Source organism: Aotus nancymaae, unplaced genomic scaffold (genome assembly GCF_030222135.1).
Source record: "Aotus nancymaae isolate 86718 unplaced genomic scaffold, 86718_ANA_hifiasm-v0.15.2.pri h1tg000065l, whole genome shotgun sequence".
NCBI classification, from domain to species: domain Eukaryota; kingdom Metazoa; phylum Chordata; class Mammalia; order Primates; family Aotidae; genus Aotus; species Aotus nancymaae.
The window spans coordinates 13943145-13967935 of record NW_026988480.1 but is presented as its reverse complement, the minus strand read 5'-3'; the positions used below and the strand labels follow the sequence as shown (position 1 = coordinate 13967935).

Below are 24791 nucleotides of genomic sequence, written 5' to 3'. Positions count from 1 at the left end.
GAAGTGCTCCGCCCCGCCCGGCGGGGGCGGGGTCTGCGGCGTCCTTGGGCGCCCCCCAGTGGCGCAGGATGGCGCCTCACGGAGTTTGCAGCTCGCACTGTGACTGATGCTGTGTGAGACGCGCACTATGCTGGCGACGCTGACAAGGGTGGCAGCTCTGCGCAGAACCGGCTTCTTCTCCGACTGGGGCGGCAGGAGCGGGCTGTGGACTGGCCTCCTGCAGTCAGGTACCCTCCGAGATTCGGTCTGGGCGGCTAAAGGGATCCCCGTCCCAGCTTGCCCCCCGGGGCGCTCTGAGGAGAGCAGTCGCGGTCTGCTGAAGTCTCTGCTGACCCCGCAGCCCATCCGGTGGCTTTGCTGGCCTCCCTGCGTCCCCGCTCCGTGGGCCTCTGGCCTGCCTGACCCGCTCTGGCCGCCTCGGGGTCGCCCCTGCCCCACGCGTTGCTGGGACCCAGGACTCGGGGCGCGGTGGGGTCCGGCCATGCGCGTCCCGCAACTCGCGCTTGGCGTCTCTTTACTCCTATCCTCTCATTTGCCAAGTTTAAGTAACTTCGAAAATGCACACCCATCAGCATTTCAGAAAGACTTGAGCCCTCTGCTTTGAATAACTTGCGGGGACAAAGGCTGTGCTGACAAATGCTGGACTCTATCTCCCCTTCTTTGCAGTTCTTGTCAAATGGAAGCGAGTTAGAGAGGAGATTAGGAGGCAGAGATACTGATTTAAAAAAAAAAAAAAAGCAAAATGTATTCAAAACTCTTAAAATGTGGATTATTTCACGAACTTCTAGTTATAAAGAAGTGTGATAGTTCAAGAATGACACTTACTGTACAATAAAAGACGCCTTTGTACAGTTACGTGTCGCAGAATTTTATTTAGAGGTTGAAATTTAACTTTACTACAGTGTTATAGAACTTTCTTTACTCCCTCTGAATTTGAGAATGGTAATCCACTATGAATCTTAGAAGCATTAGTTTTTTTGTTTTTTGTTTTTTGTTTTTTGTTTTTTGAGACGGAGTCTCAGTCTTTCACACAGGCTGGAGTGCAATGACACCATCTCGGCTCACTGCAACCTCTGCCCCCTAGGTTCAAGCGATTTTCCTGCCTCAGCCTCCTGAGTAGCTGGGATTACAGGCATGCACCACCATGCCCGGCTAATTGGCTAATTTTTGTATTTTAGTAGAGATGGGTTTCACCATGTTGGCTGGCCTGGTCTCGAACTCCTGAACTCAGGTGATCCACCCGCCTCGGCTTCCCAAAGTGTTGGGATTTCAGGCGTGAGCCACTGTGCCCGGCCGACTATGAATCTTGAAATCAGTTGTAGGATACGGGATTTTTTTTTCTTCTCCAGAGATGGAGTCTCGCTCTGTTGCCCAGGCTGGAGTGCAGTGGCACGATCTTGGCTCACTACAACCTCAGCCTCCCGGGTTCAAGCAATTCTCCTACCTCGGCTTCTCGAGTAGCTAAGATTATAGGCATGTGCCACATGTCTGGCTAATTTTTTTGTATTTTTAGTAAAGACGGGGTTTTACCATGTTGGCGAAGGTGGTCTGGTATTCCTGGGCTCAAGTGATTTGCCCTCCTCAGCCTCCCGCAGTGCTGGGATTTCAGGTGTGAGCCACCACACCCAGCCTAGGATGCAGAATCTTAAAGAGCTTTAAGACTCGTTAAATTATAGCCTAATGGGTAGCCTGGACCTGTGATTTCCATTCACCCTCTTGTAGTTACTACTCCTTACTGTCTCTTTGACATGTTCTGTGACATCCCAAGCTGATGAGTGTGCTCTCTTCTCAGCTTCTATCCTCCTTGATGAATGGAGACACACACACAGTTTTTTTGTTTATTTTGTGGGAATTCAATTCATTACATTTTGTTTCTTCTTTTAAGCCTGTTTTTTTGTTTCTTCTTTTTAGCCTGTTTTCCATTGTGCCAAGTGCAAAGATACTGTGGCCTAAAGGAAAGGCAAATAACATAATTACATCTTAGGCCACTTTCATTGCCTATGAATCTCTGCTATTCAGTTGTTCAAATTCTTTAACTCTCCCTCAAGAAGTAAAGTATAACATTTTGTGAACAACATTTGCCCCATAAGATGAAATCTCACAAGTCCTATAGGAAAGTTTACCATCTGCTTTAAAAATTAAAATCCACATCTATTATTCAGAACTAAAATAGAGGACTAGGATTTATCAAAGGGACTGCAAAAATACTGTTAGTAGTAGCACAGAGCATTACTATTTGTAGATAGCAGAGGCCGGCGCAAAAAATTGGGATTACAGACATAAGCCACTGTGCCTGGACTAGGATACCTAAGATTTTAGTGCCTTGTCTTAAAAAAAAACTACACTTGGAAGCCCACTACACAAGAGCAAATGGGCTGCATTCAAAGGAGGAATTGGAGTCCCAGAACCCTGCTCACTGTACTATTTTAACTACCCCTCTACCCACTTACCACCACTAGAAACTTCTGAGGGCACCACTGAGAAATTCCCAAGGTTCTGCAGAAAGGATTTGAAAGCCACTATTTTAGGTAGGTGTCAGGGATTAACAAGTGCTGCAAATAGAAATCTATGGTTAGTTTTACTATGTATTATTAAGAAGCAGATATTGGCTGGGCATGGTGGCTCACACCTCTATTCCCAGCACTTTGAGAGGCTGAGGCAGGCAGATCACTTGAGGTCAGGAGTTTGAGACCAGCTTGGTCAACATGGTGAAACCCCTGCCTCTACTAAAAATACAAAAATTAGCCGGGCATGTTGGTGCACACCTGTAATCCCAGCTACTCAGGAGGCTGAGGCAGGAGAATCGCTTGAACTCAGGAGGCAGAGGTTGCAATGAGCCAAGATGGCACCACTGCACTTCAGCCTGGGCGACAGAGCAAGTCTCTGTCTCAAAAAAAAGAAAGAAAAAGAAAGAAAGAAAAGGATAAATATTTTCATGTTTCTGCATGGTCAGGGCTTTCTGAGCATAGAAAAGTAGAACCTGGGTTAAAGGACAAGCCTTGGAAGTTAAAAGATGGCTTAAGGGATATAAAACCTAGAGCGTTGGAAACATTCCAAGATTATAAACCCAGTGATGCTTATCTTACCTTCTCCTGGAGACATTTATTTATGTTCCAAAGGGTAGGAACTCAGGGATCTTCCCCTTTTCTTCCCAAGGAGAATTTGCTTACCAAAGGTAGATTAGCTTTCTTTCTCTTTCTTAGGTGAAGGTGGCAGCTGGGCAGTTATCCTGTACAAATTTACAGATTCAGAATTTTGGGATTCTTCTCCTGTGGTTCAACCCTTACCAATCAAAGGGTTTTTATTGCATTGTTTATAGGGTATTAGGTATGGGGAAATGATGTTATTTCTTGACTTAAGTAATTATAACTCTGATCTCTGCTCCAGAAACTTTGTGTTTACTTTCAGTTTACAAGAATGAATAAATATAGAGATTAAAAACTTAAATATTTTTAATGTAATAATGTGAAACACTTCTTAGGAGATATACTTAATAATTTTTCTGCACAGAAATGATTGTATGTATACTTCAGGTTTTAGCTTTACCTTAGTAGTCCTAAAACTTTTCAGATTATCTCAGTTTTCCTTATAGAGGTGCTTATCGTTAGCTGTTTCATGTTAAAGACTACTAATAGTGGAAAAGTAAATGTTTCTCTAGGATGTGATTAGCTCACTCATTGATAGGGTTAGACCTGCACTGAGCACAGTAGATTGCTTAACTCTCACTTAAATAATGATCTCATTGAAAAAGCGAAAATTAGAAGTGGCTTGTTTTCAAGGGTTTCTGGAAGCCAAATTCTACTGCTTCATTAAATTGTGATATTTTTCAGGCTGGGTGCAGTGGCTCACACCTGTAATCCCAACACTTTGGGAGGCCAAGGCAGGCATATTACGAGGTCAAGAGTTTGAGACCAGCCTGGCCAACATGGTGAAACCGTCTCTACTAAAAATACAAAAATTAGCCAGGGGTGGTGGCGCATGCCCGTAATCTCAGCTACTCAGGAGGCTGAGGCAGGAGAACAGCTTGAAACCAGGAGGCGGAGGTTGCAGTGAGCTGAAAGTATGCCACTGCACTCCACCCTGGGTGACAGAGCAAGACTCCATCTCAAAAAAAAAAAAATCAGTATTTTCATTTCCAATTATGCATGGTAGTCAAGCACAGGAGAATTGTTTTATACATATTTACTTCTTTGTAGACTGGTATTCCTCACCCAAGTGTAACAGGTATTAATGCATTAACTTATGCTTATAAAAGTTTTTAATGAAAATAATAAAATTGCTGACAGATTATTTCTATATGAAGAAAAATATAACAGAGTATGAATATTGTTTTTCAGATACAAAGACTAAAAGTTTATTTAAAAATGAGTAAATATAGCTGGGCGTGGTGGTTCATGCCTCTAATCCCAGCACTTTGGAAGGCCGAGACAGGTGGATCACCTGAGGTCAGGAGTTTCAGACCAGCCTGCCAACATGGTGAAACCCATCTCTACTAAAAATATAAAAATTAGCTGGGCATGGTGGTGTTCGCCTGTAGGCCCAACTACTTGGGAGACTGAGAGAGGAGAATTGCTTCAACCTGGTTGGGGGCGGAGGTTGCAGTGAGCCGAGATCATGCCACTGTACTCCAGCCTGGGTGACAGAGTGAGATTCTGTCTCATTAAATAAATAAATAAATAAATAAAAGAGTAGGCCAGGTGCGGTGGCTCATGCCTATAATCCCAGCACTTTGGGAGGCCAAGGAAGGTGAATCACCTGAGGTTGGGAGTTTGAGACCAGCCTGACCAACATGGGGAAACCCCATCTATATTAAAAATTCAAAATTAGCCAAATGCGGTGGCACATACCTGTAATCCCAGCTACTCGGGTGGCTGAGGCAGGAGAATCGCTTCAACCTGGGAGATGGAGGTTGCAGTGAGTCGTGATTATGCCATTGTACTCCAGCCTGGGCAACGAGAGCAAAACTCTGTCTTAAATAAACAAATAAAATGAGTAAATAAAATTTTTAGTTTCTAGCATTTACATATTTGGATTTTTCCAATTGTTCAAGTGATGCATATGTTTTGCAGAAAATGTGAAATATTTAGGAAAACAGAAAGCAAGGAAAAATACAGATCTCTTTTTAAATTTTTTTTTTTTTTTTTTTTTTGAGACGGAGTTTCGCTCTTGTTACCCAGGCTGGAGTGCAATGGCGCGATCTCGGCTCACCGCAACCTCCGCCTCCTGGGTTCAGGCAATTCTCCTGCCTCAGCCTCCTGAGTAGCTGGGACTACAGGCACGCGCCACCGTGCCCAGCTAATTTTTTGTATTTATAGTAGAGACGGGGTTTCACCATGTTGACCAGGATGGTCTCGATCTCTTGACCTCGTGATCCACCCGCCTTGGCTTCCCAAAGTGCTGGGATTACAGGCGTGAGCCACCGCGCCCGGCCCTTCTTTTAAAATTTTATTTTTTGAGACAGCGTCTGGCTCTGTCTCCTAGGATGCAGTGCTGTGGCATGATCACAGTTCACTGCAGCCTTGACCTCACTGGCCCAAGTGATCCTCCTACCTCAGCCTGCTGAGTAGCTGGGACTAGAGGCATGTTTCACCATGCTTGGCTAATTTTTTTTTGTATTTTTTATAGAGACAGGGTTTCCTCATATTGCTCAGGCTGGTCTCCAATTTCTGGGCTCAAGTGATCTGCCTGCCTTGGCCTCCCAAAGTGCTGGGATTATAGGTGTGAGCAACCATGCCCAGCCAGATACTTTCCTTATGGCCGGTTTTTACACAGATATGGCCGAGAGACAATTGGCGTAATGATTTTAGGTTTTGTGGCTGGCCTTGGGAAAAAGAGGTCTGGTTTCTGTGACTCTTCTTGGGAAAGAGGGATTCTAGTTTTTATAGGTAGCCTCAGAGGAGCATGGGACTGAGTGACAGGAGGGCAGGAGTTCAGAGTAACACTTTGGCTTCTGAGGCTGCTGTGATGCCTTCATTTTGGGGTATGGTTTCTGTGTCTAAACGAAGGTAAACACCTGTCTTTCTTATGGGAGAGAGTCTGCAATTTTGGTACATAGTATGCAGAGAGTGCCTATGTAAATAGTCTTCAGTGAAAACCTGGATTTTGAGTCTCTAATAGACTTCCCTGGACAGAAACACTGTCTTTATATCTATTTTTTTGTTGTTACTGGAGAAAGAAGCATGCTTGATGTGGCCTTCCATCAGAGCAAAAGAATGTAAGAAGCCTCTGCAAGGTATGAATATTTTCCATCTCTACCTGTGTCTTTTTCTCTTGTTGGTCCTGTCATATGTCATTTTGCTGTAGTAAACCTTAGCTCTAAATACAACCAGATATTAAATCCTGTGGATTCTCCTAGCAAATCACTGAAAATATGGGTGGTCTTGGGAAACCCTGAAACAATACCAAAGGCAGAAACCATAAAATAAACGATCTTCTTTTCTTTCCTTTCCTTCCTTTCTCTCTTTCTCTCTCTCTCTTTTTCTCTCTTTCTCTCTTTCTTTCTTTCTTTCTTCTTTCCTTTCAAGATAGAATCCCACTCTGTTGCCCAGGCTAGAGTGCAGTGGTGCAATCTCGGCTCACTGCAACGTTCGCCTCTCGGGTTCAAGCGATTCTTTTGCCTCAGCCTCTCGAGTAGCTGTGATTATAGGCATGAGGCACCATGCCTGGCTAATTTTTGTATTTTTAGTAGAGACTGGGTTTCACCATGTTGGCCAGACTGGTCTCGAACTCCTGACCTCAGGTGATCCGCCTCCCTCAGCCTTCTAAAGTGCTGTGGCCAAAATGATTTTTTTAAAACGTGAAATTTTAAAACACCTTTGAAAAATGAAGAGCACATAGGGAAAAATTGCTTTTACTAAATATGACTGATAAAACGTTAATATTCTTAGTGTATGTATAATTCATATAAACCTATAAGAGAAAGATAAATATGCATATAGAAATATAGACTAACACCAAGAATAATTTGTAAGAGAAGATATGGAAAGAGCAGATTTAAAAGATGTTTAATTTCAGAAGTAATTAAATAAGTACAAATTAAAATGATAGTGACATGCAAATTTTTAACTGCTAATTAAAATCAGAGATGCCTCTGATGCCTGGCATCTTTATTGGGCAGGACTGGTTGGGTTGTGCTGCAGTACAAATTAGCCCAATATCAGCAACTCATTACAATAAAAACATCTTTCTTACCTATGTAGCTATACTATTTAAAATTTGTGGGCTCTAAGGGGAGTAGAGGACTGGAGGATTTCATGGGGTGTTTTTAAAGGTCAGAGTTGGAACTGGCTTTTATTATTTGTATTTAACTGTCAGGTTTGCAGCAAACAAACAAAAACCCCATAAACCCAAGAGATTATGTTTAGGGTTATGGAGGATGATGGAGAACATGATTTTTACAGTATACTGATATATATATACACACACATATATATATACACACACACATATATATATATACACACATATATATACACACACACACACACATATACGTAATATTATATATACCCTTTTTGGTGGACAATTTAATAATGTATTAAGAGTTTTAAGGAATTTGTAATGTGAACATGGCTAGGCCACTTTAAAGCCTGCCTCTGTCATTGGAACCTTGTCCATCTCCAAAAACTCTGAAAGCATTAAAGACTAATTTTTACCTTTACTACTTGAAGAGAAGTCTCTGGGAAGATTCCATAGTCCAGGTCACAGAAACTTCTAAATGTCTCTCCAGACATTTCTTTTGCTTTTCAGAGTTGCTTACTGGAAACTGTTAAAAACAAAATCAAATCATAAAACAAGTTCTCTCTCACATGCATATCTGCCCCCACATTTCTTCCAAGCTGCCTCTTCCTTTCCCTTCTATTCCTCCCAGTTAAATATCTGAAATATTCTGTGGAATAAGGCTTAATATATTTTTGTGTCAAGAGGCTCTTGGCATTCACAGTCTAACACTGCAACACCCCACTGTCTTCACCCACCCCTGCATATTTTCTTTGCTGTGACAATTATAATTCTCCTCAAGTACCTATGAAGGTGTTTGATCAACCAACCTAGATGGGCACTACTTTGCCAGTTTTCCCCAGGAAGGGATGCATTTTTATTTATTTATTTATTTTTAAAATTTTAAAATTTATTTTTAAAAATTTTGTTTATTATACTTTAAGTTCTAGGGTATTTGTGCAGAACATGCAGGTTTGCTACATAGGTATACACAGGCCATGGTGGTTTGCTGTATCCATTAACCCATCATCTACATTAGGTATTTATCTTAATGCTAAGAGATACGTTTTTCTTATTTGCACTAAGGTCTTCCTTTTGGTCAGTCTTCTCTCTAGGAGAATCACATCACCAACATTGAGAAATTCCAGGAATCTTTTGGGTTTGTGAGCATTCTTATATTGAATAGTAATTTGCAGTGATCATTTCCCCTCAAGTTTCTGGTTCAATCCCTTCTATCTTCTGGACGGTTAACTTCAGGATGGCCAGTTGAAGAAGCCTGAACATCTAAGAAATTTTTTCCTTTGGCTTGTTTACTTTGGTTGTGGATTCTATAACTGTAGATTGAATTATAAAATCTATAAATTGGTACCATTTTGCACCCTTCCACATACCAATTCCTAGTGATTTTCAAATCCTAAAATTTGGAAAGCAATTCTTTGCATATTTTAAGTTGATATTTTAAAGTTATCATTGCTTATGTAAATTTTATACTGTAAACTAAGGTGAGAGTAAGAGCTGGGATATGTTAGGAATCTGCTTTCCTTTGCATAGTAGAAGGCTTATCATGAAGAAAGGCTTATTTATAGGTTGATCAATTGTAGGAAAGAATAACTATGGAAGTTGAAAATCTGGAAATTGATTTATTGAAACAATTCATGTATCTCTTAGGCAAGTATTTTTTCCCTTTTTATTAGACAGGGTCTTACTCTGTTGCCCAGATTGGAGTCCAGGGATGCAATCATAGCTCATTGCAGCCTTGACTTGCTGGGCTCAAGTGATCCTCCTGCCTCAGTCTCCTGAGTAGCTGGGACCACAGGCATGCATCATCATTCCCAGATAACTTTTTTATATTTTGTTTTTATTTTGGTAGAGATGGCATCTTGCCATGTTGCCCAGATTGGTCTCAAACTCCAGGGCCTAAGCGATACTCCCACCTCGGCCTTCCAAAGTGTTGGGATTACAGGCATGAGTCACCTCACCCAGCCTTAGGGAAGTCTTTCCGTATTCCAGTTTTGAAGATTGCCACTAAAAGGACAGTGAAAACAGTCTACCCTGAAATAGACTTCCTAGTTGTTGATAGTGTGAACTCATTCAACACTCACGCTGCCTCTGATGCCTGGCATCTTTATTGGGCAGGACTGTTTGGGTTGTGCTGCAGTACAAATTAGCCCAATCTCAGCAGCTCATTACAATAAAAACATCTTTCTTACCTATGTAGCTATACTATTTAAAATTTGTGGGCTCTAAGGGGAGTAGAGGACTGGAGGATTTCATGGGGTGTTTTTAAAGGTCAGAGTTGGAACTGGCTTTTATTATTTTTGCCTGTGTTTCATTGGCCATATCCCAGTCATTTGACTCCAACATAATTGCAAGAGAAGCTGGAAAACGTAGAAAGAACAGTGAGATTTGGGATTGGTACTGACTTGTACTTTGGTTGTGACATGCTTTAACCATGATTCCAAACATTTTCTTCTGGCCTTTTTGTACCATACTTTCTGTAAATTTCTCAAGTTTTAATTAAAATAGTAGTGTTAGTTGGGGGTGGTTGCTCACACCTGTAATCCCAGCACTTTGAGAGGCTAAGGCGAGCAGATCATGTGGTCAGGAGATAGAGACCATCCTGGCTAACACGGTGAAACCCCATCTCTACTAAAAATACAAAAAATTAGCCAAGTATGGTGGCACATGCCTGTAGTGCCAGCTACTCAGGAGGCTGAGGCGGAGGCGGGAGAATTGCTTGAACCTGGGAGGCGGAGGTTGCAGTGAGCTGAGATTGCGCCACTGCACTCCAGCCTGGGTGACAGAGCAAGATGCCATCTCAAAAAAAAAAAAAAAAGCAGGTTATTGTATAATATCTAGCACATTAGAGTTTTTTGAACAAAATAGTGCATCTATCTACCTACCTATGTATGTATGCACCTACCCACTTGTCTATCTCTGAGAGGATTTATACCCAAAACACTACCAATTATTACCTTTAAATGATTACAAAATAAGTGATTTCAATTTTGTCAATTTTCTTAATTTTTTGTATTGAAATTTTTTTTTTTTTTTTTTTTTTGGAGACGGAGTTTCGCTCTTGTTACCCAGGCTGGAGTGCAATGGCGCAATCTCGGCTCACCGCAACCTCCGTCTCATGGGTTCAGGCAATTCTCCTGCCTCAGCCTTCTGAGTAGCTGGGACTACAGGCACACGCCACCATGCCCAGCTAATTTTTTGTATTTTTAGTAGAGACGGGGTTTCACCATGTTGACCAGGATGGTCTCGATCTCTTGACCTCGTGATCCACCCGCCTCGGCCTCCCAAAGTGCTGGGATTACAGGCGTGAGCCACCGCGCCCGGCCTGAATTTTTTTTTTGAGACAGAATCTAGCTCTGTCACCCAGGCTGGAGGGCAGTGGCACAATCCCATCTCACTGCAACCTCCACCTCCTGGGTTTGAACAATTCTTCTGCTTCAGCCTCCCAATAGCTGGGACTACAGGCGTGTGCCATCACACCTGGCTAATTTTTGTATTTTCAGTAGAGGCTGGGTTTCACCATGTTGGCTAGGATGGTCTCGAACTCCTGGCCTCAGGTGATTCTCCCACCTCAGCGCCCTAAAGTGCTGGGATTATGGATGTGAGCCACCACGCCTGGCCCTTGAATTGTTTATGTAAAGAGAAAACATGGAAATTAATTGCAAAAGTTGAGGATTTTTTTTTCTGTTTTTACTGTGTCTTATTTATTTACTTTCTTAATGTAACATAGGCTTCAGGAAATTAATATTAATTAGTTGAATTGGAAGGTGAATTCTCGTTTTATTTTTTATTTTGCATAAACATTTGATGCTGAAAATTCATGTCCTCCTCTCTGCCTCCAGAGATTTCAGAGAAAGAAAACTAATTAAAAATTATCATCTTGATGTGATTCTTTTGTGAGTAGTGGTGTTAAAGAGGAATAAAGTGGATGATGATGAGAGTAATTAATCTGTAATTATTTCAATACATACTCATGAATTTCCATGATGAATAGAATTGAAGCCTCTTTGCGTCTGTGAAGATCTTTTATTCTCCTTTTCCACAAACCTCATTTCCTATTTCCCATGAACTTGGAAATTGAAAACAATCATTGTCTGGTGACTCCCAAATTATAATTTCCCTGGAATGTCTTCTAGTGAATACTAATTTTCCAGGTGGCTTCCTCTTCTAAAATTTCCTGTCAAACTGGATTGTTAGGAACAGAGCTTCTTCTGTGACTTCTGACACATGCTGGAAAGAAAACATCATGCTAACTATTACAGATAAAGCTTCAGCAGATTAAGAGAGAATGCTTTGAAGAGAGGCCCATTTTCTGCCTTCTCACACATAAGTTCTGGTGGTTAAGTTCTCTGTACATCAAATTTAAAAAATTATTTTGGTGTATATCACAGGTTTCTGTTTCATATTGCTATTTGAGCAGTTTGTTTTGTGACTTGGCCTTTAAAAATTTTTTTAAATCTCAGTAGTTGGCTAGTATGGGTGGGAAGGGATGCCATGATTCCTGTCACAGATGAGCCACTTGTGTGGGCATCTGTCAATTATCCCTGCTCTGGTGTTGCTAAAGTTTATTTGTGTCATGGAAACCCTAGAGCCAAGTACCAGGGGAGTCCTACCAAGCAGCTTTGGCAAGCATAGAATTGATGGCAGCTTCGTTATAATTATACTTCTTTGCATGGGTGACCAGCTGTATCATCATAATAGCTTTCCATACTAGAGGCCAAAAAGACAGAGAGATATACAAGCTGCTCAATATATTTCAACAAATTACATTACAATTTATGCCTTTTCCAACTGTTTTATGCCTTGTAATCATTCCCTACTCCCACCCAGCCCATCATTTCTTTCACAAATAGGCAAAATACAGCTCTAGATATCCTTTTTAAGTATAGTGCATTAAGAAGTATTTTTTCCTGTTCTGTAGAATAATCATATGTTTATCTTTTCTTGTTTTCAAACAAGAAGTTATTTGCTTTAATAGTTCGTGTGACTGTGTAATACATATATGATAATGATGATAATAATAACAATTGCAGGCCCGGTGCGGTGCTTCGTGCCTATAATCCCAGCACTTTGGGAGGCTGAGGCCAACAGATCACCTAAGATCAGGAGTTCAAGACCAGCCTGGCCAACATGGTGAAACCCCGTCACTACAAAAAACATTAACAAATTAGCTGGGTGTGGTGGCACATACCTGTTATCCCAGCTACTCGGGAGGCTGAGGCAGGAGAATCACTTGAACCTGGGAGGCAGAAGTTGCAGTGAGCCGAGATTGTGCCATAGCAGTGAGCTCAGATTGTGCTTCTGCACTTCAGCCTGGGCAACAGAGCTAGACTCTGTCTCAAAAAAAAATTGTATATGTGTGTGTGTGTGTGTGTGTGTGTGTGTGTGTGTATATATATATAAAATAAGAATAATAATTGCAAACATTTAGTGAGCATTTACTTTATGCCAGGGAGTGTACTAAACACTTTATATACAACATTTCATTTAAAACTTGCAAACTCTATGAGACAGGTGCCTCACATGAGGAAAGGGAAGCTTTGACAAGTGGAGTTACCTCACGCAATGTCACTCAGGTTGTACGTGGTAGAGCAGGGAGTTGAATCCAGGCAGTCTCACTCTTAACGATTTAAAACTCACTCATTGATTTTGACTTAAATATGTTCTAGAAGTCCTTTCTGAGTTTCTTATCAGATAATAAAAGTAAAATTCCATGACCTGATATTAAATGAATTCAGTTTAAAGGTTTTTGCTTCATTAAATGGCCAACTATTACATGAAATGATATTCAACACCATTAGTCATCAGTGAGATGCAAATTAAAACCACAACAAGAAACCATTATACACCCATTCAAACAGATAACATTAAAAATGAACAATTCCTATGTTTTAAGGTTGTGGAACATATGGAGCTCTTGTACAATGTGGTGCAAGCATTTTAGAAATCTGTTTTGGCAGTTTCTTAAAAAGCTATACATACACTTACCATATAACTCAGCCATTCCACTAAGTATTTACACAAGAGAAATGAAGACATGTTCTCACAAAGATTTTTACACAAATGTTCATAGCATCTTGATTCACTGTAGCCTAAAAATCAACTCAGTGTCCATCAACAGCTGAATGTGTATAAACAAATGTGGTATATTCATACAGTAGTGTATACTCATAAAAATGCAACAACATGGATGAATCTCAGAATCATTATGCTTAAGGAGAGAAGCCAGACACAAAAGTACATACTGTTTTTCATTTATATAAAATTCTAGATAATGAAAATTAAATTATAGTGACAGAAAGCAGAGCAGTGGATATCTGAAGCTGAAAATTGAGGTAGAGGTAGTTTGCAAAGGGCAGGGGAAAGTTTTAGGTGATGGAAAGTTCTCTTTCTTGATTGTTAAGGTGATTTCACAGGTGTATATATCTGTCAAAATTTACTTAATTGTATAATTCATTGTATTTATAGAAATAATATATAGTCTATCATATAAATTATACATAATGTATCATATATATTGTTATTTATATAACATAATTTATTTATATAATGTATATACTCTGTGCATGTTTGTGTGTATTTTTCTTAGAAACAGGGTATTGCTCATCACTCAGGCTGGAATGCAGTGATGTGATCATGGCTTACTGTAACCTTGAACTCCTGGGCTCAAGTGATCCCCCCATCTCAGCTTCTCAAGTAGGTAGGGCCACAGGCATGCCACCATGCCTGGATAAGAATATTATAATTTGTTAGATATTATTATTATTATATGTAAGTCATTCTTCAATAAAGTTAATTAGGTGCTGGATGCAGTGGCTCATGCCTGTAGCCTCAGCTACTCAGGAGGCTCAGGTAAGAGGATTGCTTGAGCCCAGAAGGTCAAGGTTACACTGAACTAACTATGTTCCTGCCACTGCACTCCAGCCTGGGCAACAAAGTCCAGATCTTTTCTCTAAATAAATAGATAAATAAATAAATGAAGTTGATTATAAGACATCTAAAGTACAGCAGAAAATCAAAACAAAATTTCTGCCATGAACGCTTTTATACCTGTGTCTTAGCATACTTGTAGAATGTTTCTGTGAATTAAATTCTGCCAACAGGAAAACTTAATTAAAGGTCATTTTCCTGGCAAATAAATTCCCATTTCTATCCAAAAGGACAATAAAAAGTTTTCAGTGAAATGTAAGAAAAAAAAAAGATTTAAAAATATTATAGAAAGTATCAATTGCTCTCCTAAAAGATGGTTATTGATTGACATTCCACAATATATGAAAGTATCCATTTCACCCCACTTTTGCCAGTATTGAATAGTCAGTTATCTTTTAAATCTTTGCCAGTCTGGTGAGACATTTTTTTTCTTTTTTTTGAGACAGAGTGCTCTGTCACCCAGGCTGGAATGCAGTGGCTTGCTCTTGGCTCACTGCAACCTCTGCCTCCCGGGTTCAAGAGATTCTCCTGCCTCAGCCTCCCGAGTAGCTGGGACTACAGTCACATGCCAGCGCGCCTGGCTAATTTTTTGTATTTTTAGTAGAGCACTCCAGCCTGGGCGACAGAGCTGCCATTAGTGAGTAGTCAAATTCCTACATACAGAATCTGAGGATCAACTGTAATTCCTCTGTAATGCTGCTGCCATGTGTACAATGAGTCAGTAAAAGCTTCAGAGTGGAAATATTCATCAAAGCATTGCAGGGCGCTATATAGCAGGAGAGACACAGAATGATACTTCACCCTGTTCGTGAATGTAATATAATTTATTAATTTATTAATTTTTAAAATCAAAGTTTTAGGTATACTTAGTTTTAAAAGTTTGGAAGTTCTACAATGTTAATTATGAAAAAGAATAACCCCTTGGGCCTTTCTGCCCCTTCCCTTTGCCCAGAAACAACAAATTTCAATTCTTTTGTTGTTTCTTTTGTTTTTTACTGCCAAATTGCTAAAAAACCTGATTATAATGTTATTGATTCTTTTGTTTTGTTTTTAGGCACTATAAAGACTAGCTTTCAGGCTGGGCTCAGTGACTCATGCCTGTAATCCCAGCATTTTGGGAGGCCTAGGCGGGTGGATTACCTGAGGTCAGGAGTTCGAGACCAGCCTGGCCAACATGGTGAAACCTTGTCTCTACTAAAAATACAAAAATTAGCTGGGCATCATGTTGGGCACCTGTAATCTCAGCTACTTGGGAGGCTGAGGCAGGAGAATCACTTGAACTGGGAGGTGAAGGTTGCAGTGAGCAGAGATCGTATCACTGCACTCCAGCCTGGGCTACAGAGTAAGACTCTGTCTCCATAAAAAACGAAAAAAAAAACAAAACAAAACTAACTCTCTTTCACTACCATTTGAACAAATATTCATGCACTTTACATCCTTCCAAATCTTAATTTTTTAAAAATTTTCCACCCAACTCATGCAAACAAATCATAAATTTTGTTACATCACTATTCAGTATTTACATTATTATACTGTTTCATCAAACTAAAATCTGGACTAAGAAAGCCTCCATACTCACATACTTGAATTTTTACCTAAAACCCACAACCTAATTTAGTAGGTAAGCAAACTGAAAACCTAACTTAGGAATATACTTCAATAACAAAGTTGCTGACTCTCAGTCGGGTGTGCCACCTGTAATTCCAGCACTTTGGGAGGCCGAGGCAGGCAGATTACCTGAGGTCAGAAGTTCAAGACCAGCCTGGCCAACATGGTGAAACCCTCTCTCCACAAAAATACAAAGTCAGGCATGATGGCGGGTGCCTGTAATCCCAGCTACTTGGGAGGCTGAGGTAGGAGAATCGTTTGAACCTGGGAGGTGGAGGTTGTAGTGAGCTGAGATCGTGCCACTGCACTCCAGCCTGGCCAACAGAGCAAGACTGCATCTCAAAAATAATAATAAACAATTGCTGACTCTCAGCCAGTCCCAGCAGCCGGACCTCAAAGGCTTACAGGCCACCAGCTGTTCAGACCTTGTTCTGATAAGGCAAATGCTGAGCTGTAACTCACTCAACTGGCTGTTTCTGTACCTTGCTTCTGCTCCCTGAACATCACTTTCCTTTTTTTTTTTGAGATGGAGTCTTGCTTTGTCACCTAGGCTGGAGTGCAGTGGTGCGATCTCGGCTCACTGCAACCTCCATCTCCTGTGTTTATGAAGTTCTCCTGCCCCAGCTTCCTTAGTAATTGGGATTACAGGCAGGTGCCACCATGCCTAGCTAACTTTTGTATTTTTGGTAGAGATGAGGTTTCACCATGTTGGCCAGGCTGGTCTCAAACTCCTGACCTCAGGTGATCTGCCTACCTTGGCCTCCCAAAGTGTTGGGATTACAGGCGTAAGCCACTGCATCTGGCTGAGCTTCCAGTATTCTTTACTAGAGCTATGTGGTCTGTGGATTCCCATGCTAAGAATCACTGTAGTCCTTGTGATCTGTTTTAAGCTTATAATGGTGTATGTGAAAATTTATAAAAATTAGTAACCAATTATCTTGAAATATTTTCTGTGTTTTGCCAGATATGGAGAATGTAAAGCCATTGGAAGGTGTAAAAATTCTGGATTTAACAAGGTTTGTATTGGTTTATCTACATTTTAGTGATTGGGTTTTTCCCTTTCCTCAAAAACATTTAATTTTTTGAATTATAAGAGGAACTGATATGCTTATGTTGAAATTTTAGAGAAGAAAATAAGAAAAGAAAAATTCCTGGCTGGGTGCAGTGGCTCATACCTGTAATCCTAGCACTTTGGGAGGCTAAGGTGGGCAGATCACTTGAGGTTAGGAGTTCAAGACCAGCCTGGCCAACATGGTGAAACTCTGTCTCTACTAAAAATACAGAAATTAGCCAGCCATAGTGGTGGGCGCCTGTAGTCCCAGCTGCTTGGGAGGCCAAGGCTGGAGAATCACTTGAACCCCGGAGGCGGAGGTTGCAGTGAGCTGAGATCTTACTATTGCACTCCAGGCTGGGTGAAACAGCAAGACTGTCTCAAAAAAAAAAAAAAAGAAAAAAAAAAGGCTTTTCACATGTTCACAAGATGGCGCTGAAAGTAAAGAAGGAAGCTTCTGCCCCTCCTAAAGCCGAAGCCAAAGCGAAGGCTTTAAAGGCCAAGAAGGCAGTATTGAAAGGTGTCCACAGCCACAACAAAAAGAAGATCCGCACATCACCCACCTTCAGGGACTGCAACTCGAGAGGCAGCCCAAATATCCTTGCTCCCAGGAGAAACAAGCTGGACCACTATGCTATCAAGTTTCTGCTGACCACTGAGTCTGCAATGAAGATAGAAGACAACAACACACTTGTGTTCATTGTGGATGTTAAAGCCAACAAGACCAGATCAAACAGACTGTGAAGAAGCTCTGTGACATTGATGTGGCCAAGGCCAACATCCTGATTCGGCCTGATGGAGAGAAGAAGGCACATGTTCGACTGGATCCTGATTATGATTCTTTGGATGTTGCCAACAAAATTGGGATCATCTAAACTGAGTCCAGCTGGCTAATTCTAAATACATGTGTATCTTTTCACCATAAAAAAAAGAAAAATTCCTGTAATATCATTCTAAGAGATGATTAATGTAGTATTTGTCTTTTCCCAACTTATATTTATGTGTAATCTTAAGAAACAAAAATTGGAACTATATTGAAATTACAGTTTTACCCACATTTTAAACACAATGTTATATTTTAAATATTTTCCTATGTAATTCAAAATTCAACAAAAACATAAGATAGTATTTTATTATATTGATGTCACATAAATTACGTAATCATCCTCTAGTCTTTCACTATTATAAACTAGGCTTCTTTATACACAAATGTTTCCCTCAGTTTTGATTTCATTCTCAGGATAAAATTACAGAAAAAGAATTCTAGGATTAAAGGGGATATTTTTAAAGCTCCTATTACATATGTCCAAATTGCAGTTTTAACTGTTTTGTTTCTTACTAGCATTGCATGAGCTTGTCTGTGTTGATGGGTTGTTAAGAAAATAATTATTATAAAAATTTTCACAATGATAATTAATATATTTATCATTGTTAACATTGTAGAGTCCTGGCAGGACCTTTTGCTACTATGAATTTAGGAGATCTTGGAGCAGAAGTTATAAAAGTGGAGAGACCAGGTAAAGCTATTTCTCTCTTTAAAAAATAGAAACAACCTAATAAATATTTAAAAATAATTCTCTAAGTACCTAGGTTTAGTGTACCTGTAGGTGGGATAAAGAGAGAATCAAGATGAAAGGATTGTCTTTTTCTTCTCCATTTTTCATTTTCCTGTGAACTAACACTAATGATCTCTTTTTACTCGTTATGTGTGCTAAGTGCTAAGGCTCAAACCATTTTCTTCTTCGTACCTGAGGGCAATTGTTAGAAGCTGAGGCCAGGTGCAGTGGTTCACACCTGTAATCCCACCACTTTGGGAGGCCAAGGAGTGAAGTTCACTTGAGGTCAGGAGTTCAAGACCAGCCTGGCCAATATGGTGAAACCTCGTCTCTACTAAAAATGCAAAAAAAATTAGCCAGGCATGTTTGGCGGACACCTGTAATCCCAGCTACTTGGGAGGCTGAGGCAGGAGAATCACTTGAACCCGGGAGATGAGGTTGCAGTGAGCCGAGATTGTGCCACTACACTCTAATCTGGGCAATAGAGCAAGACTCCGTTTAAAAAAAAAAAAGAAAGTGGAGATACAGCATATAACAATGATGATAACAACACCTACAGTGCCAGGCATAGTTCTCAATGCTTTGCTTGTGCTTAATTACAACCCTATGGGCTGATGGTATTATTCATAATTTATAAAGCAGAAAATGGAGGCACAGAGATGTAAAGCAACTTATTTAGGGGCACACAGCCAATAAGGAATATTCAGACCCTTAGCCCTGATCCTGGCCTTAGCCCCTGCCTCGCTTTACCGTTGAGGCTGATATTAACCTGGGCCTGACCACCCTCCCTCACTGTGGGATAAAGAGAAGGCCAGGAGAAAGGAGGATAAAAGTGAAGAAATAGGGTACAGAAGAAGGAGAGAAGCCAGCTACTCAGGAGGCTGAGGCAGGAGAATTGCCTGAACCCAGGAGGTGGAGGTTGCAGTGAGCCGAGATCGCGCCATTGCACTCCAGCCTGGGTAACAAGAGCGAAACTCCGTCTCAAAAAAAAAAAAAAAAAAAAAAAAGAAGGAGAGAAGGAAAAAAAGTCAAATTCCTGCAAAAAAGAACCCAAGGCCAGGTGCGGTGGCTCATGCCTGTAATCCTAGCACTTTAGGAGGCCAAGGCAGGCGGATAACTTAAGGTTAGGAGTTTGAGACCACCCTGGCCAACATGGTGAAACCCCATCTTTACTAAAAATACAAAAATGAGGCGGGTGTGGTGGCAGACACCTGTAGTCCCAGCTACTTGGGAAGCTGAGGCAGGATAATTGCTTGAACTTGGGAGGTGGAGGTTTCAGTGGACTGAGATCATGCCACTGCACTCAAGCCTGCATGACAGAGTGAGACCATGTCCAAAAACAAACAAACAGAAAAAAACCCCAAATACTCCAACCTAAGTCATTCTTTTCTATTTTTTTTTTTTGTTTTTATTTTTTCCCTCTGTCACCCAGGCTGGAGTGCAGTGGCATGATCATAGCTCACCGTAGCCTCCAACCACTGGGCTTGAGCAATTCTCCCACCTCAGCCTCCTGAATAGCTGGGACTTCAGGCATGTCATGCCCAGCTATAATAATAAAACATTTTTTTTTTTCTTTGTAGAGACAGAGTCTTGCTATATTGTTTGGGTTAGTCTCGAATTCCTGTCTTAGCCTTTCAGAATGCTGGGATTACATGTGTGACCTACCACTTCTGGCCATAAAGGAAACATTTCCCCATTTTATAATTTTAAAGATTTTAGAGGGAGAAACACCTAAGCTTAGATCAATTTTTTGCTTTTATGTTTTTCCTGTGACATCTTTCCTGTTCTTTCTTCCTCCTTTGTTCACCAAATAAATATATTCTGTGTACAAAATTCTCACTTTTATTTGGTATAATCTTAGCATTTTGGTGTTTAGTTCAAGCTGTTACTGAAAAAGTTGCTTAGAAAAGTATTGTTGGTCAGGTGTGGTGGCTTATGCCTGTAGTCCCAACATTTTGGGAGGCCAAGGTGGGCAGATCACCTGAGGTCAGGAGTTTAAGACCAACCTGGCCAACACAGTGAAACCCCGTCTCTACTAAAAGTACAAAAATTAGTGGGGCGTGATGGTGGACACCTATAATTCCAACTACTTGAGAGGCTGAGGCAGGAGAATTGCTTGAACCTGGGACGCAGAGGTTGCATTGAGCTGAGACCACATCATTGCACCCCAGCCTGGGCAACAAGAACCAAACTCCATCTCAGAAAGGAAAGTGTCATTGTTATGTGCCCTTTCTCTCCAATAAGCACTTAAAGGGTACAGTCCATGTTTTTAAATGTCTGCTACATCATCCTATAAACAGCTTGTTTTATTTTACTTTATTTTTCTGAGACAGAGCTCCTGTTATCCAGGCTGGATGCCATCATGTGATCATAACTTATTGTAGCCACGACCTCCCGGGCTCAAGCAATCTTCCTACCTTAGCTGGGACCATAGTTGTGTGCAACTGTGCCTGGCTAATTTTTTTTTTTTTTTTTTTTTTTTTTTTTTAGACAGAGTCTCAGTCTGTCTGTGAGCCACTGCACCCAGGCTTATTAATTTTTTTTTTTTTTTGGTAAAAATGGAGTCTTCCTATGTTGCCCAGGCTGGTCTTGAACTCCTAGGCTCAAATGATCCTTCAACCTCAGCCCCCCAAAGTGCTGATATTACAGGTGTGGGTGAGCCACCACACCTGGCCTATGGAGCTTCTTTTATCCTCTAACCTGTGAATTTTGTCTGTCTTGTGTGTGTGTGTTTTAAGTAAATGAGTTGCTTTTGCTTTTTTCCTTTCAAAAGAAAAAAAAGTCTGTTTTTCTTGTTCAATTTTAATGGGTAAAGTCTAATGGCTAATAAATTGGTTATGTCATTTAAATGATAAGGGTTTAAAACTTTATCCCACATTCACAAATTCTCTCTTTTTGGAGGTCTAGTGATAAATACTTTAATTACCTATATAATAATTGGTTTTATCTGTACTCTCCGATAGTTGCTTTTTGTGCAAAGAAAACATTTTTTTCTGTAATTCTGTAGTGTTGTCTTTGAATCAGACATGAATACAGTTCAGAATTACTTGAAGTAGATATCCATCATAAAATACCCCATCTTTTATGGTGTTGGATTTGTAATCCCATACCTGTAATCCCAGCATTTTGAGAGTCTGAAGCGGGTGGATTGCTTGAGGCCAGAAGTTTAGAGACCAGCTGTCCAATGTGGTGAAACCCTATCTCTACTAAAAATACACAGATTAGCCAGGTGTGGTGGTGCACCCCTGTAATCCCTGCCACTGGGGTGGCTGGAGGCAGGAGAATTACCTGAACCCAGGAGGTGGAGTTTGCAGTGAGCAGAGATCATACCTTTGCACTCCAGCCTAGGCAACAGAGCAAGACTCCATCTCAAAAAACCCCCCAAAGATTAATAGCTCATATTATTATTTTCAGGAGCTGGTGATGATACACGAAGTTGGGGGCCACCTTTCGTGGGAACAGAAAGTACATATTATCTCAGTGTTAACCGAAATAAAAAAGTAAGAATATCATTCCCTTTTTTGCTTTTTTTGTGTAATTCTCTTGTAACAGCAAAACTGATGATATCATTGTGGCTGTTTTTTCTTCCTTTTATTTTTATTTTTTTAAAGATGTAACTAACATTTCAAATAAATTAAACTTCCATTCATTTACCATTCACTGAGTAGAAACAATGAGCTTTTTACTACTCTTTCTTATCTACCAAGTAACTTAGAACATTTCATAAGAATTTATAATGGAAATAATTTTATGAAAGAGAAAAATTATTTGATGGCTTACATTTGTTATTCTTTTAGGGAATAATTATCTAACACTCGGTATTATAATTGAAAAACTTCTCCCATAATCCTTGTTAGCATATATCCTCATGATAAATAGAATCAGTAGGATGATTTAAATATTTCCTCATGCATAAAATAAATTTAAGAAGATCTATGATATGAATGGCTTTCTTGTCAGCAATAAGAAGAACTTTTATGACCAGGCTCAGTGACTCATGCCTGTAATCCTAGCACTTTGGGAGGCTGAGGCAGGCGGATTGCCTGAGGTCGGGAGTTTGAGACCAGCCTGGCCAACATGGTGAAACTCCAAAACCTCATCTCTACTAAAAATACAAAAATTAGCTGGGCGTGGTGGTGGGTGCCTGTAATCCCAGCTACTGGGGAGGCTGAGGAAGGAGAATCGCTTGAACCCTGAAGGCAGAGGTTGCAGTTAGCCAAGATTGTGCCACTGCATTCCAGAGCAAGACTTTGTCTGAAAAAAAAAAAAAAGGAAAACTTTTATGATAGCATTTTAATATACTTATTATTATTTTTTTTTACTTTTTATTTTAGATTCAGGGGATACATGCGCATTTTTGCCCCTGTATAATGGTGGGACTTGGGCTTCTTGTGTACCGGTCACCAAAATAATAGATATATATTTTAATTTTTAGAGTATTGCTGTTAATATCAAGGATCCGAAAGGGGTGAAAATCATCAAAGAGGTACAGTATGCTATATAGAAGGCATCCCACCACCTAGGTTATAATTAGGGATTGGAACATCAGAGCAAAAGTATTTTAAAACTTAATTTTATGGATGAGCTGAACATTTGCAATAAATACCTTTTAAGTATTTGTCTTGATTTGTATACTTCTTTGTAAGTGCAGTGTGCTTTAAATTTCTTGTATATTGTGTGTAATTATGGTGCTAGCTACCATTGACTGAGTGCCTACTGTGCATCAAATCCTGGGCTTGGACTCTTTGCTTACATTATCTCCTATAATCCTCAGAATTTGCTTTGTAAATGAAGCATTGAAATCTCATTTACATAAAAGGGAATTGAGTTTCCTGGGGCCTAAGTGATGCTCCAAGATTACCGAGCTAATATGGGGAAAAGCTGACATTTGGTTGTGGGTCACATCACTGGAGAGTCCAATCTTTCTATAACCCTTACTCAGATAACCAATACATCCAAACCTATCTCAGCATCTTTCTTTGAGTAGCTGGAAGGCACAGTGGTTAAATTAAGGTTGGATACCTTTGCATGTGATTTGAACCCTGCCTTCTGTACTTACTGTACTACCATATGACCTCAGACAAGTTACATAATTTCTTTGTGCTTCAGTTTCTTCATCAGTAAACTGGAGGCAATAATAATACCTACTTTCTTTCTTTCTTTTTTTTTTTGAGACAGAGTCTCACTCTGTTGCCCAGGCTGGAGTGCAGTGGCACAATCTCAGCTCACTGCAACCTCTGTCTCCCAGGTTCAAGCGATTCTCCTTCTTCAGCCTCCTGAGTAGCTGGGATTAGAGGTGTGTGCTATCACGCCCAGCTAAGTTTTGTATTTTTAGTAGAGATAGGGTTTCACCATGTTGGCCAGGCTGGTCTTGAACTTCCAACCTCAGGTGATCCGCCAGCCTCAGCCTCCCAAAGTGCTGGGATTACAGGCGTGAGCCACTGTGCCCAGCCATTTTTTTTTTTTTTTTTTGATACAGAGTCTCTCTCTGTTGCTCAGGCTGGAGGGCAATGGCATGATCTTAGCTCAGTGCAACCTCCCTCTCCTGGGTTCAACCAATTATCTTGCCTCAGCCTCCAGAGTAGCTGGGATTACAGGCATGCACCACCATGCCTGGCTAATTTTTGTATTTTTAGTAGAGATGGGGTTTCATCATGTTGGCCAGGATGGTCTTGAACTCCTGACCTCAAGTGATCTGCCTACCTTAGCTTTCCAAAGTGCTAGGATTTACAGGTGTGAGCCACTGCACCCAGCCTAATAGTTCCTACTAAGATTGTTGTTAGAATTGAGTTAGTCTATATAAAATGTATAGATGAGTGCTTGCCACAGTCAGCACTCATTACGTTTTAGCTGTTATTATTTTCTATGCTCCTGATGTTGGATTCATCATGTGGGATAAAACTTGTTTGCCATACTAGTTAAGGTTTACAGTTGAATCTAATAGATGTACAGTATTCTTCTGTATTCAGGGGATTGGTTCTACTAGAACCTCCACATATACCAAAATCTGTGAATACTCAAGTCCCACAGTCGGCCCTATGGAACCTGATTATACAAAAAATTGGCTCTCAGTGTACATGGGTTTTGCATCCAGTGAATACTGTATTTTCCATCCACGTTTGGTTGAAAAAAATCCGCCTGGGGTGGACTTGCACAGTTCAAACCCCTGTTGTTCAAGGGCCAATTGTATTTATGGCTATTTGGTTAGAGAACCAAGTCTCAAACTTTATTTTTTACTTACTTACTTACATATGTATGTATGTATTTTGAGACAGAGTCTTGCTCTATTACCCAGGCTGGAGTGCAGTGACAAGATCTCGGCTCACTGCAACCTCTGCCTCCTGGGTTCAAGAAATTCTCCTGTCTCAGCCTCCCGAGTAGCTGGAACTACAGGCACATGCCACCATGCC

The 24791-nt window shown here is 40.5% G+C and overlaps 1 protein-coding gene across 4 annotated transcripts in view; it reads left to right on the top strand.

The window, feature by feature from the left end:
• Positions 1-79: 79 nt before the first annotated feature.
• Positions 80-24791, top strand: part of SUGCT (succinyl-CoA:glutarate-CoA transferase) — a 691493-nt gene continuing 666781 nt past the window's right edge. For 2 of the 4 annotated variants that reach the window (XM_064366747.1, XM_064366748.1), the window contains exons 1-6: positions 80-227; positions 13826-13936; positions 16739-16790; positions 18269-18342; positions 21796-21881; positions 22817-22867. In XM_064366747.1, the coding sequence (XP_064222817.1) occupies positions 107-227; positions 13826-13936; positions 16739-16790; positions 18269-18342; positions 21796-21881; positions 22817-22867 (495 nt within the window). In that variant the 5' untranslated portion in view covers positions 80-106. The remainder of the gene's footprint in view (positions 228-13825; positions 13937-16738; positions 16791-18268; positions 18343-21795; positions 21882-22816; positions 22868-24791) is intronic. The other 2 variants (XM_012473534.3, XM_064366749.1) reach the window with 2 other exon arrangements.